The 16,485-nt window shown below is 44.5% G+C and overlaps 1 protein-coding gene across 1 annotated transcript in view; it reads left to right on the plus strand.

Annotated features, from left to right (window-relative positions):
• Nucleotides 1-9,487: 9,487 nt before the first annotated feature.
• The window catches only part of NINL (ninein like), a 95,562-nt gene continuing 88,564 nt past the window's right edge, over nucleotides 9,488-16,485 (plus strand). Inside the window, exon 1 of the mRNA XM_034663560.1 lies at nucleotides 9,488-9,712. Within this exon, the coding sequence (XP_034519451.1) occupies nucleotides 9,503-9,712 (210 nt within the window). The 5' untranslated portion in view covers nucleotides 9,488-9,502. The remainder of the gene's footprint in view (nucleotides 9,713-16,485) is intronic.

Raw genomic sequence — 16,485 nt, forward strand, 5'->3', positions numbered from 1 at the left:
CCTGCTTGTGTTCCCTCTCTCAATGGCTGTCTCTATCTCTGTCAAATAAATAAATAAAATCTTAAAAAAAAAAAGAAATGGGCAGAAGACATGAACAGACGTTTCTCCAAAGAAGACTTACAAATGGGCAACAGACACAAGAAAAAACACTCAACATCGCTTGGGATCAGGGAAATACAAATCAAAACCATATTGAGATACNAACCATATTGAGATAACACCTCACACCAGTCAGAATGGCTGAAATCAACAAGTCAGGAAGCAACAGGTGTTGGCAAGGATGTGGAGAAAGCGGAACCCTCATACACTACTGGTGGGAATTCAAGCTGTTACAGACACTCTGGAAAACAGTATGGAGGTTCCTCAAAAAGTTAAAAATAGAGCTATTCTTCCACTCAGCAATGGTACTACTAGGTATTTATCCAAAGGATATAAACATAGTGATCCCAAGGGGCACATGCACCCCAGTGTTTATAGAAGCAATGTTCACAATAGCCAAATTATGGAAAGACCCCATTGACAAATGAATGGATAAAGATGTGGTATATATACACAACGGTATATATACCACAAAGGATGTGGTATATATACACAACTTAGCCATCAAAAAAAAAAAAAAAAGAAATCTTACCATTTCCAATGACATGGATGGAACTAGAGGGTATTATGCTAAGCAAAATAGTCAATTTCATAGGAATGGGATCATATAATATGTAAGCTTCTACATGTATGTCATCATGTACCTATACATCTATCTGTCCGTCTATCTGTCTGTCTGTCTCTGACTATTAAATTGAGCATGAGTTTCTACTGATGTCCCCAGCTTAAATCCAACACCTCAAGCTTCATACTAGTATTCTATCCTNCAACTTAGCCATCAAAAAAAAAAAAAAGAAATCTTATCATTTCCAATGACATGGATGGAACTAGAGGGTATTATGCTAAGCAAAATAGTCAATTTCATAGGAATGGGATCATATAATATGTAAGCTTCTACATGTATGTCATCATGTACCTATACATCTATCTGTCCGTCTATCTGTCTGTCTAACTATTAAATTGAGCATGAGTTTCTACTGATGTCCCCAGCTTAAATCCAACACCTCAAGCTTCATACTAGTATTCTATCCTTGCTTCTTTGTAACTTCTTTCTTTGATGGTAAGAAACTTGACTCCTAATATCTACCATTTATCAGAGAGAAAGACAAATATCTACCATTTTCTACTATATCTACCATTTCTACCATAAGAGAAAGACAAATATATTATTTCAATCATATGTGGAATTTAAGAAACAAAACACAGGATCATAGGGGAAGGGAGGGAAAAAGAAAATAAGATGAAATCAGAGAGGGAGACAAACCATAAGAGACTCAACTATAGGAAATACACTGTGGGTTGCTAGAGGGGAGGTAGGAGGGGGGATAAGGTAACTCGGTGATGAGTATTAAGGAGGGTATGTGGCGTAATGTGCACTGGGTGTTATATGCAACTGAGGAATCACTGAACTCTACCTCTGAAACTAATAATACACTATATGTTAATTAATTGAATTTAAATTTAAAAAAGAAAAGAAAGTAGACCCCATTAGAATGGCTAAAATAAAATAAACTAACAACACCAAGTGCTAACAGGGATGCAGAACAGAAACACAGTTATTGCTGGTGGGGAATGAAAAATGGTACAGCCACTTTGGGAAGTTTGGCAACATAGCATATAGTTAAACAGAGTCTGATCATACAACCCAGAAACCTCACTCACAGTTATTTATCAAAATAGAAAACTTATGTTCAAAATAGAAAACTCATGTTCAAACAACAACAACAAACTTGTATGGAAATATTTATAGTAGCTCTATTCATAATCACCAAAAACTGGAAGTAATCAAGGTGTCCTTTAACAGGTGAATGGACAAATAAACTGTGGAACATTCATACAATGGAATACTATTTAACAATTAAAAGGAATGAGCTACTGATACATACAACAACATGGATGAATCTTAAACTCATTTTGCAGAAGTCAAACCACAAAGTTTACATATTATATGATTCCATTCATATGACATTTTGGAAAAAAGAAAAACTTTAGAAAACAGATCAATAGTTGCCAAGGATTGGGGGAGAGGGGAGCAGTTAACTGCAAAGAAAACACACAGAGGAACTTCTAGGGTGATGGAACTGTTGTGTATGGCACTGGAATGGTAGATGTATGATGATACTATACATTTGTCAATTTAATACAGCATGAGTTTTACTATATGCAAATTAAGGGAATAATCAACAAGATGTTGAGTGCCCAACATGGAAAGCAGACTGTGACAAATGAATCTAACTGTAATACAAATGTATGATATAACCTTACTGAAGGAGGTAAGGAAAAAAAGAGCTGGCCCAAGTAACTTTGAAAACTAGTATTTTGACTAGAAACTGAGCCTAAAGAACTGTACATTAAACACTCTATATTATTTTATAAATTGTTTCTTACAGGGGTATGGATTAACGATTCTGAAAGTAATTTACATCTATACTGGAGTTGAAGAAATAAGTAAGTAAATGGTAGATATTAGGAGTCGGGTTTCTGACCATCAAAGAAAGAAGTTACAAAGAAGCAAGGGTAGAATGCTAGTATGAAGCTTGAGGTGTTGGATTTAAGCTGGGGACATCAGTAGAAACTCATGATCAATTTAATAGGTAGATAGAAATAGATGATAGATAGATAGATAGATAGATAGATAGATAGATAGATAGATGATAGATAAATAGATAGATAGATGATAGATAGATAGATGATAAATAGATGATAGATAGATAGATAGATAGATAGATAGATAGATAGATAGATAGATAGATAGATGATAGATAGATAGATTTTGTAACTATGGGAGTATACATGGATCAGCATACTTACATACATTTCCTAAAGCTATGCTCTCAGAGTGCCAAGAAGCAGTGACATCCCCAATACCAACGAGCACATTTTCAACCAGATCTTGGTTTCTAACTACCATTCTCCAGTGAAAGAACCAGGGCTCCTTGGAAACATGATTGATACTAGGGCTGAGGCAGAGAGTATAAGCTGAGCCTGGGACATCTAAGGAAGTGTTGCAAAAACAAAAGAATGGTACATGTCAAAGGGACACAGAAGCCAATCTGAAAGAGCTCCCAATGGCCAAAGCTGAGAAAATGTGAACAACAAAATAAATAATGCAGCATTAGATTATAACTGAGAGTATAAATTAAATATACATGAGTCCACACTGATATAAATGATTGATGAATAAATAAAAAATATATGTAGATCCTCCCCTCCCTAAGATGTGGAATTTAGTCCTCCCCTTCTTGAATGGAAGCTGGATTTAGTAACTTGCTCCCCAAGATCAGAGTATGGAAAGAAAAAATTTCAACTTTGCAGTAGAGAGATCTGGCAGACACCACATGAACCAAATGATCAAGTGTAACATCAATAATGTTCAGGGAATGTCAGGGACCTCTGGATATGATGCTATGAGAAAGGCATTTCATCTCTGTATGTTCTCCCCAGAACCCATAACACCAGTCAAAATCATTAGAAAACATCAGACAAGCCTGAACTGAGGGATATTCTATGAAATGCCTGACCAGTGCTCCTCATAACTGTCGGGGTCATGAAAAACAAGAAAAGTCTAAGAAACTGTCACAGACCAGAAGAGACTGAGGAGACACGATGACTGGATGCCATTTGAAATGTTGATTGGGATCTTGGAAAAGAAAAAGGACCTTAGTGGAAACATTGCTGAGATTGAAATAAAGTCTGGAGTTTAGCTAACAGTGGTATCATTAGTAGCTAATTACCTGATTCCAATCATTGAACCATGGTTGTGTAAGATTTTAATACTAAGGGAAACTGGGGAGAGATATACGGGAACTCTGTACTATCTTTGCAACTATTCTATAAATTTAAAATTATTCCAAAATTATAAATTCTTATAAAAGAAGAAAAGTGGAATTTACTGAAAGGGTCAAATATATTCAGACTGAGTTAAACTGGGCATATGTGAATTGTCAACAATTATCAAAGGGTAATGAAGCTACAACATCCACAAGTATTTTCTAATGTGCTGAGGTCAGCACTTAGTCATGACTCCCAGGAAATGTCCTAAGAACCTGAATATGGCACATGTTTCCATTAAAGTCCATTGAAAAATAGAGTTCTCTCTCAAATCATGTGATTGCTGTCATTGTTAATTGAAATGACTGTGGAAAATGAACGTGAATTAACATTATGAAACAAATGCAGTATTCTGCGGTCATCCGCCAAACCCCAGCCACCTGAGGGTATGCTGACATTTCTCAACTCCCTACATCACACCGGAATTCATAGATGGCAATTTCATGATAGGCTATTTAAGAAAAATTAGGATATCTATACCACAGAGAAAAGCTATGTTTTTCTATTCTACATTAATTGAAATGATCATCAGAAACATAAAATTGACACTAGAATTCAACAAAATAATGGATCCTTACTTTTACCAGGCTTTGTACTATACCCCGCACCCATCATGTCTGAGTGTAGGAGTTCACAATCTAATTGGGACTCAAACAAGAAGGACCTACCAGAGAACTTTAGACAGTGACACACAACTTAAATAACAGATCAGGATGCCAGAATGAATGGTACAAAGCAGAGCAGGACTGCTTAGTCAATGGGTGGGACAGACAGTGGGCACTGTGGGGGGTCTTCTCAGTAGTGGCCAGATTTGAGCACAACCTTGATAAATAGATAACTTGAGTAGTTAGAAAGGAAGCAAAGCATGTCAAAAACACAAAGTCAACAGCACAAAGGGCACTCTCAAGACGCAGCTCATACATGGAGCCAGGGGTTCATAAGGCAAGTGATAGGAGAAGTTGGAAAGGTGAAATGGGATGTCTAAAGGATTCTGGATGCAGGTCAGTGAATCTGGGTTCCATCATCTAGTGACTGTGGAGTCATCAAAGACCTTGAGGAAAGGAACACATATTGAAGCAGGTTTGGGGGAAGGTTAAGGTATTTCTATCATAGCAAATAGAGAGATGCAATTAGAAATATTTGGGAGTCAGGGGCTGTGGCTTTAACATGGTAAGGCACATCTTATGAGTGGTCTTCAGAACTCTGGAGCCATAGTTTTTCTCTTTCGTGTCTCATGTCTCAAGTTCACATCAACCCCACTGAGTCCTGAATAGGTAATGATTCTTCTTTCCCTTGCATCATTAGTCTCTCATGATATCAAGCAAGCTCTGGAGACAAAATGACTAGATGTGACTAGAGACGTAGGATAAGACAAACTATCCAATAGGACTTTCTCAGCTTCAGTTGCTAACATATTGCTGTTTTTCTTCTATACCCAGGCTGTGGGTAACATGATATGAGGTCACTGAAGTTTACTTCTGAGCCCCATGTCTCGTTAATTACACATAATACTCAGTTTATAAGACAATTATAACAGTCCTTCCCTAGCAAATCATGGCGAGGAGAAAGCACTTCATTTCTCACTAAAGCATTGGGCAACACGGCAACGTCACCTTTCACCCAAAGCAAGACACCTTGAAGGAACTCCTGGTTTTCATTTCTCTTTGCCTCTAATTCTAGAGGTAGTTTGTAGCTACCACTTCTTTTTATATGCCAGCCATATCTGACCCTTTGGCCACTTTCCCAGCTAAAATATCAGGTCCGATCACTTTTGCCTGTTTTTTTTCCAGCTGAATTTATTGCCAGCATCTTGAATCCACATTTTCTTCTCTATTTCTTCCTTGTCTTATCTGATCCCAGTCACCCGGGGTTGGGTCTTCCCATTTTTCTCTGGCTAAAAAGACCTTCTGAAGTGTGCAGAACACTTCATTTTTGGAAAGTAGGTGGTGATGGTTGCTACATTTAGGGAAGAAGTTTTGGGTTTAGGGAAGGTTGCTACATTTTAGGGAAGAAGCTGTGCGGTTTGCCCAGGACAGCAGTAGACAAAAGAGAGAGTGGGGCATGCTTAGTAGCCTGCTTTAAACAACCTAAGGAAAATAATTTTATTCTTTTTATTTTTATATTTATTTATTTATTTTAAGGAAAATAATTTTAATGGCTGTGAGGCTTAAAATAAGAGACCTGAATATTTTTATACAATTGAGTTGAAGACTGCTAATTGATCCCAGTTTCACTTTTTTTCTCCTTAGGATCATAGAATGTTTACCTGGGTACAATGATCATTCTGAATAAAGACTCTTTACTGCTATTGCAGCAGGCGCCCCCGGGAACTTAGTCTCATAAAGGAATTGGTCAGGATCTTGGCCTGCGTCCCCAGCTAGTCCACCTCTGCATGGTGTGGCCTGCTGCTCTGCCCCCGCACTGGCTGGGAGGCATCCCAGGCACATCAGAAGGGCTCCAGCCTCACTCAGAGCAGGTCAGGAAAATCTCAGAGCCCTGAGCATAGTGTGAGCATCATTCACTAGTCTCCTCTGGTTGCCTTTCACTCTGTGTGGAGTTTGCCACTTGGAGGCAGTCGCAATTTTCACTTGTCCTTGGTTCCCCTCCACCCTGCCTCCTTTTCCTACCCTGTTCCTCCAGAGCCTAGCTTTTATCCTGCCTCCTCCCCACCGGACACATTTCCCTAGATCCTCACATCCTTTAAAGTGGTGTCCCTACAAAATATATACACCTACACCTTCCTCATGCTAGATCACAGCACAGCTCACGTCCTCATTCTGATGTATTGCCACGCTGGTAAGACTTCCCCTTCTGCATCAGGGATGAAAGGACAGAGCTAAGGGGTGGGGAAGCATCATTAACAAGGTTAAAGAGGGATACAGCCCAGGTCCAGCATAGCCCACTCTATCCTTTAGCCATCACAAACAACGCTTGCTGGATTCTAGGCATGAGGGCAAAGAAAAAAGATAGCCCTTGCCCATAGGAGCTCAAAAACTAGCAGAAGAGCAAATTAGTAAAGAGATTATCAAACTAAAGAGTGACACAGATTGGATATAAATGAAAATGAGTGTCCTGGGAGGACAGGAAAGGGAGCAAACGTGGTGGGGGAGTTTCTGTATTGAGTGCTGGAGCTGACTGGGATGTCACCAAGGGGTTTGCAAAACCTTGGAAAAAAAGATAGCCCATTGTCTGTTTCATTTTCAGAGAACTGAGAAGGCCTCACTGGCCTGAAGTCTAGATGAGAATGGACTTGGGGTTGGGGAGCTGGAAAAGTGGCAGGGCTAGGTTCAGAAGGAAGGACCTGCTAAACAATTTCAGCTGGAGGCCTTGAAGGGCTTTAGGCAGAATAGGGACAACACAGGTGTATGTTTCAGAAAGCACATCTGGCCGCTATACAGAGGTGACAAGCACAAGCACAGACAGTGGACTTTAGTGCTTTAGCAATCCTCAGGAGGCTTTTGGAGGGCCTGACCCGGAAAGGTATGGCAGGGATGAGGGGGGCTGGAGAGGGAGAGAGAAAACACACAGAAAACTACAGGACTCAGCAACTGAGTTAATGCGAGGAGGAGATAGAAGGGCTGTGACCTTCATCAAATGGGGAGTCCACAAGAAGAAGCAAATTTTTGGGGAAAAAATAAGTATTTCAGTTTGAAACTTGACTGGTTGAATTTGAACTGCTTGTCAGACATGGAAGTGGAATATCCAGTTGGCAGCTGGATGTTTGGGGCTTTAAGTGAGAAAGAGACTGGTGCCTGGGTGGCTCAGTTGGTTAGGCATCTGCCTTTGGCTCAGGTCATGATCACAGGGTTCCTGAATGGAGCCCCACATTGGGCTCCTCCCTCTGTCTCTCCCCCTGGCTTGTGCTCTCTCTCTCTCTCACTCTTTCTCTCTCTCTCTGTCAAATAAATAAATAAAATCTTTCAAAAAATCACTGGAAGAATATTTTAAAAAGAGAGAAAGAGAGTAAGGACCAGAGTAAGAGCAGACTCGAAATACTAAGGAATACTATGTGATCAGCACAAGGTTGGTGACTTAAGACAGGGGACGGGAGAAGTACCCAGAGCCTAGGCAGAGAGCAGGGAGCCAAGTCTAGGACCCTTGTAAATGAAAATATCTAGGCAAGCGGAAAGGAGGACCGCAAGGGAGCACCAAGAAGGAATAATCAGAGAAGCCACAGGACAGGCAGGACTGCCCTGTCAGGGATCCAGAGTGCAACTGGCCCATGCGCTGAAGCCTAGAAGATAAGGAATGAAGACAAGTCTCTTAATCTGATGACTGGAAGGACAGTGGGGGCATTGAGAACACTGAGGGGAGGAGGAGGAAGGGGTGTGTAACCCAGGGTCTCTGATCAGCAGCCAGGTGGCCAGAGCATGTGCAAGATTTGGGGTCAGATTTTGGCACCTGGGAGCTATATGGATCCCAGTATGTTATTTAACCACTTAAGCTTCATTTCCCGCCTCTGTAAAAGGACAATTTTACAACTATGGCCTGGGATTGTGGTGAGGATTAAAATAAGGTTGTGCATGGAAGGAACCCAGCATAAAATGAGTGTGGTTGCTTCCACCAAAACCTTGGAGTCCCCCTTTCTCTCTCCCACAACCCACCTCCAACTGGAGGCACTTCCTGTCTGCCCGACCACCCCAATATCCTTCATCTAACTACTCCTCACCTCCTCCACCCTGGTCCAAGCCACCTTCACCTCTCAATTACTGCCATCACTTCTTAATGGTCTCCGTGCTTCAAACTTTGCTTCCTCTCTCCCCACTCACCCTCACCCAGTGACCAGAGCGACTTTAAGTCCGACCACAAGTTCCCTCTACTAAACGCTCTCAGAGTACAAACCAAGTCCTTACAAGGGGCAGCAAGACCCTACGTACCTCTCTGCCCATCTCTCACTTTCTGGCCTCACACACCACACTCTTCACCCTGCCACTCTTCCTGGCCACAAAGAAACGCACTGGGCATCCTCTAGATTCAAGGCCAACTGTTCCCCCAGACTGCTGCCTGTGTCCCGTCCTCACTCCCTTCTACCTGTCACTTAAAATGTCGCCGTTCCTCTGACCTTCCCTGGCCCAACCTCCTGTACTCCTTATGCTCCTCTCTTAATTTGCTCCTTTTTGGCATTTATAACTATCTAACATTTTTGTATGTTTCATTTAAGCTTTTAAACTGTTCTCCGGCGTGTAAACTCCACGAGGGGCAGGGATTTTATTTTATTTTATTTGGCCAACGCTCCCCCCATTGTTACTGCTCCGTTCTCGGCCCCTGGGACGACGCCTGACACTAGTGCGTGCTAAATAAATATTTGATTTGATACATGATGGGAAGACCGGAACCCTAAGTTTTGTGTCTTCCGGTTCCCTCAACCGCAAATTTGGGGTATTACTACTACCTGGCTTGCCTGCTCAGGTTGTTCCCAGTAAGGACTGCGAACAGCCAAACCCCACGTAGGCATGTCGCTGACAGAAGGCTGCGGCTGAAAACTCCCAACACAGGAGCGGGAGAACGGGAAGGCGCCCGCGCCCCTGCTCACCCCTCCCCGGCCCGCATGCCCCGCCCACCCGGCGCCCGTATGCCCCGCCCAGTCGGGGTGGGCCCGCGGCGCCGGCGCGGGGAGGACGAGGAGGCGGTGCCTGGTGGCTGTTGGAGCGCGGCGTCGGGGCCTCCAGACACAAAGACCGGCGGGCGGGACGAATCGTGCGTTCCCCGCGAGTGCTCTAGCTCCCTTGGCTTGCGCCCCTGTGCCCCGCGCGCGGGGGAGACCGGAGGCGCCACAGCCCAGGTAAGTGGGCCTGGGGCGGGGCTGCGGGGCCCGCCCCTCCGCCGCACGTGTCGCAGGCCGGGGCGCGCTCCCCCCGGGCGGGGACGCCAAGGGGAAAGGCGCGTGGTCTCCCGGGCTGCGCCCCAGGCAGTCGGCAGGTGGGGAGGAGGGGGTCCGGGGCCCAGCGACTGTGGGCGCGGCGGGATCGTGAGGCGAACCCCGCGACACCGCCCGCTCTCGCCTCGGCGCCCGGGGCGGCGCCTGCGCGGGGTCCGTGTCCTCCCTTCGCCTCCGCGTATGGGACCCCGGGTTCAGTAAGCCCGACGTGCTGGCCGTCTTTTCCCGTCACCCCGGAAGGCTGTGGGGGGGGGCGGGAGGTCACTTTAAAAGTACGTGTCCCGCGGGAATCCAGCTGCTCCCCCCGACCTTTGAAAACCAGGTCCTACAGTCGCTGCTGTTCCTGCAGTTGTGCGAGGTGTTCGCAGAGTTTGCAGCTTTCTGGCCCCTCTGCTGAAGCNCTCTGCTGAAGTGGACGCTAAACTCCTGGCGTGCGATCGGGATTGGGGGAGGGCTGTGGCCCTCACTGACGACGCGGAGGTTAAACGGTCGAGCATGAGCGAGGCTGCTGACTTTCCTCCGGGGACGCGCGGCTGCCAGGCACCCGGGCGCCTGGATTGCCCACGGTGCCAGGTCCCTCAGCCAACCCCTTCACCTGCAGAGCGCAAGGTCCGGTTCCTCGGAGCAGGCCAATTAATCCACAGAACGTTAACATCGTTCCGTATAGAAACTTTTTAGGATGTACCCGCTTNACATCGTTCCGTATAGAAACTTTTTAGGATGTACCTGCTCCCTTTGGTTGTATCACGAATTTGCACTTGGGAAAATTGTTTGAAATAACATGCTGCTCTCAGGGACTAAAAAGTCTGTTGCAAGTTTTAGGTGTTGTACTAATTGTTCAGCAGGATCGCCCCTTTCCTCCCATGGGTGCGTTCAGTCACAAATCCCACGTAGGAGGCTGTTCAATCTCTTTTCGATGTTTCACACTCATAAATCGTGCCCTGCAGACAAGTGTCCAAGGGTGGAGGGGGCGGGTGTTCAGGGCAAGAACTGTGGACCTGGAGGGCTTGGAGAAGTTCAAATGATGCTTAAGTTCTCACCACCAGCGCTGTCAGTAGGAGGGAGGGTTTATGGGTGACCTTGAGGCCTTTACTGGTATTTCCAGGTTTTCCACATTGGACTTAAGAATACATTCCAAAGCAGAAAATTAAAAAACAAAAAAAGGTAGTTAAAACTGGTCAGTTAAACAGAACACTGAGCAACCTCACAGTTTTATGAACTGTGTGCAAGCGTATATTATATATATATCTGTATATTAAAAGTGCTAAGGCAGTTAGATAAGTAGTGTATCACCATGCTGTCCCTTTTCTGTTTGATTTCTACATCATCCATAAGTGGCTTAAACTATTATAGATTGAACTGGTCTATAGTGGCAAATAAAAATGGGTCTTGTGTGTTTACATATAGTTCAGATTCAGTAAAAAATAGAGGATAATCATTTTTGCAGAATGAGGAAATAACAAGCCTTCTCCAAAGAACTGGAACTTGAGGTAACATTTAACACCATCAAATTAAAAACAAAACATTTTATAGAGGAAAAGTTAGGGTTTCAACATTTTTCCAGTTGAGGACTTTATATAATCTTTTATGGAAAACTTTTTCTCTCTTATTTATGTCCATATATTGTGGTTTACAGGGCTGCTCAGAGATGGGTGAACTGACAGTCATTTGCTAACAGCATGTTGGAAATCCCTTAGTGTTAGTGTGTCCTTTGTTCTGGTCCTTAGTCCTTATGAACATTTGGTGGTAGAAAATAGAGTAACAGAAGATTTGCAAAGTTCTAACTGTAAGTGAGTGGCTTTAAGTGCTGGTTGGTGGGGGCTCCTTTTTGGGGGAAGATGGCACCTGTAGTGTTTGAGATTTGGACATGTGAGAGATCCCTCTGAGCATATTCTTTCTATCTTGGACACTTACCTTTGGATTTTACCAGGAACAGGTGGCTGATATTTCTCTCTCCTTGCCTGGCTCAAGAAAGGACTAGAATAAGAAGGCAGAACACAGTGTCCTGGTCTCACACCTTGAGCTGGAAGTTTCAGAGGGGCAGTCAGGGACATGGTGTGGCTCCTGACTGGAGAGAACAGTGCCCTCTGACCTGGAGGGGCAACTCCAGGGCCACAGCCACTTTGCTCTCGATTCTGTGATCGTTCTGTAAAAGGTTGAATGGTAGTGGCTGTAGCTAGACTTAAGATTTGGGCTTAGCTGAGTTCTTGGCTTCATGTACAAATTAAGAATTCAGGCTCAAGGCCAGAGATTTGGTTAATCACAAGCAGGAGGCCAAAACTTGGGGTCAGATGCTACCTGGAGCTATTCGGAGGGCTGCGGTAGCAGAAGGCTTTCCTCCCCGCATCCCTAGGGTAGTCTTGAGCCTCCTGGTGAGTCTTTTCCACCAAAGGATTTTGAATGTTGCTTTCTGTGAACCCAGGAATGGAGGAGTCTTTTGGATGGTGTTCTTTGTTTTTAAAATCTTGATGAAAGTTGGAGCATGCAGCTAGTGCTGCCTGGTTGTACTCCTCTGTCTCTCTCAAGCCCGGATTGTCCTTCCTTAAACTTTAAGACATAATGGCTTCTTGTTTCTCAAAAACTGGTACATAGTGTCCCTTGAGTTGAAATCATTTGTTTCTCAAATAAACCAACACCTTCTAGGTAATTCTAACGCACTCAAGTTTGAGAAGCACTGCATATGCCAACTTTTGTGCATTGACTTATTTTGTTTTTGTTTTTTTTTTTCAAAGATTTTATTTATTTATTTCACGGAGAGACAGAGATTGTGAGAGAGAGTACAAGCGGAGAGGAGGGGGAGAAGCAGGCTCCCTGCCAAGCAGAACCCTGGGATCATGACCTGAGCCGAAGGCAGGTGCTTAACTGAACCACCCAGGCGCCCCAACTTGTTTTATATTTCATTAGAGGAAACCTTTCGGCAGATCCTTTCATGATGTGACCCAGGCTCTTATAACCCATTTATTTTATTTTGGGATCTGCTTTGTTTAATAAGTTAAAATTTTGGTGTGTTGGAGTTTGTCAAAGTGGACATCATTTATTTTTGTTAAAGATCTGAAGGGAAATCATTCTTCACAATGTCTAGTTTTTTTGTTTTCAGTTAAGAATTTTACATTTGTGGGGGCGCCTGGGTGACGCAGTCGTTAAGCGTCTGCCTTCGGCTCAGGGCGTGATCCCGGCGTTATGGGATCGAGCCCCACATCAGGCTCCTCCACTATGAGCCTGCTTCTTCCTCTCCCACTCCCGCTGCTTGTGTTCCCTCTCTCGCTGGCTGTCTCTATCTCTGTCAAATAAATAAATAAAATCTTAAAAAAAAAAAAAAAAGAATTTTACATTTGTGGATGTCCATTAGTTGGGATATTTTTAGCCACCAATGATGGAAAACCCAGCTCAGTCTTGGCTTAAACAGATAGGGAAGTCCAGAAGGAAAGTATAGGACTTCAGGATGGGTTGTTGCAGTGGCTGAACCAGTATTTGGGGGCCCAGGCTGCCCCTTTTTAGCACATTGTCATGTTGGTGGTAGCTGTCTCACATCTGGAGGAAGAGGGAGGGTGGCTTCTGTGACTCTCCAAGAACGAGGAGTAACATACCCAGTGGCCTCTGCGTCATTGGCTTCTGGGCCATTGAACCAGTCACCAGCTGGAAAGGGGCCTACTCCACCTTGGTCTGTGATAGGCTCCACACTTCCCTGCTGCTGCTCCATGGAGGCAGGGTGCATGGGGGCTGTGGGAGGGCAGGCTTTGGGTACCTGGGCCCTGGAGGGCTTGTGTAGCTCACCACACAGGTGGCGTGCATCCCCTGGGCCCCTCTGCATGGTTCGTGCACTGGCTGTGCTGGTTGTCAGAAGTGGAGCCCTGGTCTCTTGATGATTTGTTTTTATTTATTTAAAAAATTTTTTTTAAAGATTTTATTTATTTATTCGACAGAGATAGAGACAGCCAGTGAGTGAGGGAACACAAGCAGGGGGAGTGGGAGAGGAAGAAGCAGGCTCATAGCGGAGGAGCCTGATGTGGGGCTCGATCCCATAACGCCGGGATCATGCCCTGAGCGGAAGGCAGACGCTTAACTGCTGTGCCACCCAGGCGCCCCTATTTTTTTAACTTTTTAAACTTTAAAAATTTTTGTTGTGATTTGTTTTTAAATTGTGCACTCACTGTGTACCAGGCTTTGTCCTCTGCTTTTGGTAAATTCTTCCGTGTAGTGCTCATAGGAGTCTGCTGAGCCCAGGCATGCTCTTGACCCCAACCTGAAGACGGGGTTATGCTCAGGATCCCGTGGCACCAGGATCTGGATAGGCTCTCTGCAGAGTCTCTGCTTCCTAGCACGTGGGATTTCCACTATCTGTCACTGCCTCAGCGACTAGATCATTTCTGTACATTAAAAAGAAAGGAGTTTTCAGTGCTGATAAAAAGCTGTGACTTACACAATCTGTCTAGATGTGTGAAGTGAGTGAGAGGTAAGAGAACGGGCAACTCAAATTCCACATGTAAGCAGTAGTTGTACTTTGCATTGGTAGATATCATGTGTGTGTGCGCCCAAGGAAATAACATTAAAAAGATGAGTCTGACGTTGGGATTGGGGCTGTAGCCTCCTCCAGACACCCTGTGGTCAGGGCAACCTCCTAGGAGTGCCATTCACACTGGGGGCTTGTGGGGTCCCCCTCAGGGTCACAGATGGCATCAGACCATAAACATAAGAACTAACATTAACTAAGGTAATTAAACAGTCACTGATTTGGGGCTTAGTTTAAGGGCACAGGAATTTCATAAACAGTTATATATTATTTAAAAATCAATAGAGTGGTCTGCTCAGTCAGACTTTGATAGCAGGTTGCCATACCCCAGGGCAAGCTCAAGGTATCCAGAACGTCTTTACCTGCTGGGATGTACTCAGTTGGCCTGAGGCAGGAGGGGCTAGGACTGCCAGTCCATGTGGCCACCAGGCTTTTGGCTATGCTCATGAATATGGACAAAACTGGGCAAGAGTGGGCAGTACCACCCAGTCCCCAGCTGGGGAGAGACTGCAGAACAGATGGGGCTCCTCCCTACTCCGGGGCTGTGTGTCCCCATGTGGATGAGGGAAAAAACTGAGAGTTTACTGTCCCTCGGATAATAGGGAGGGTAGTGCCTTCTGCCCCAAGGAAGCCAATTCCTAAGAGCTAACTGTAGCCCAGCCAGTTAGCTCCCTGGGTTCAGGTAACTGGTCTTGTGGTCTGACTTCAGTGAGGTCACCAATCCCCAAGGACCTAAATGAAGAGCGAGTTTGCTTCCTGACTTGGCCAGAAGCATAGGTGCCCAATTTTTAAACCCCACAGTCTACATTAGTGGCCTGTTCTCACTGCCGGTAGCACGCCTCAGAAAACTGCTCAAATAGGATGTTTGCAGGGGTCCTGCCTAGTTCAAACTTAGCCAGGCCTGCTCTGTGGCAAAAGTGCTTAAAATTAAGGAATTCTTGACACATTTTAAATTCTTTTTGAATTTTTATTATTTCACATTGTACACATAAAGTAAGACTTTGTTGTTTGTGATTGTACTACTGAAAATTCTCATAATTTGGGGCTCCTGGGTGGTATAGTCAGCTGAACATCTGAATTTTTTTTTTTTTCTTTAAGATTTTATCTGTTTAACAGAGAGAGAGGCAGTGAGAGAGGGAACACAGGCGGGGGAGTGGGAGAGGGAGAAACAGGCTTCCCACTGAGCAGGGAGCCTGATACCAGGCTTGATCCCAGGACCCTGGGATCATGACCTGAGCCAAAGGCAGATGCTTAATGACTGAGCCACCCAGGTGCCCTTGAACATCTGATTCTTGATTTTGGCTCAGTTCATGATCTCAGGGTCCTGGGATCAAACACTGAGTCAGGATCCATGCTCAGCAGAGAGTTTGCTTGAAATTCTCTTTCCCTCTGACACCCCCCCTCACGTGCATGCTCTCTTTAAATAAATAAGTAAACAAATAAAATATTTAAAAAAAAGATTTTATTTATTCATTTGAGAGAGAGAGAATGAGCAGTGGGGAGGGGCAGAGGGCGAGGGAGAAGCAGACTCCCCACTGAGCAGGGAGCCTGATGCGGTGGTCCATCCCAGGACCCTGAGATCATGACCTGAGCCAAAGGCAGATGCTTAACCAGCTGAGCCACCCAGGTGCCCCTAGGTAAATAAAATCTTTTAAAAAAAATTCTCATAATTCACATTCTTATAAAAAGTAATTGCCCTGCTGTGGATGCCATTCCTAAGAGATCCAAGTTAAGGTCACCTGAAGAGACATCATTGTGCCTCCTTGACGAGAGGTACTCAGAAGGACGCTGCCTCACCCACCCCACCCTGAGCGTATTCCCACCGTAACCTGACTCTGTGTGAAGACATCAAACGCCCATTTGTGTGATGTCCTACAGAGTGTTCTGCAACTGGCCTCTGTGCTCTTCAGACATTTCAAGGTCAAGAAACAAAGACTGAGGAGCTATTCCGGTTGAAAGAAGACTAAAGGGACCTGACACCTGTATACATTACTTGACCCTGGAATGGAGCCAGGAAGGGGGCAGAAGAGCTAAAAGGATGTTATTAGGACAATGGACAAAATTTGAATGTGAACGATGGAATAGACAATAGTATTATATCAGGGTCACATTTCCTGAGTTTGATCATTCCGTTGTCACTATGTCCTTGAGTTTGTTAAGTGCATAC

This window comes from Ailuropoda melanoleuca, chromosome 6 (genome assembly GCF_002007445.2).
Source record: "Ailuropoda melanoleuca isolate Jingjing chromosome 6, ASM200744v2, whole genome shotgun sequence".
Classification (NCBI taxonomy): Eukaryota; Metazoa; Chordata; class Mammalia; order Carnivora; family Ursidae; genus Ailuropoda; species Ailuropoda melanoleuca.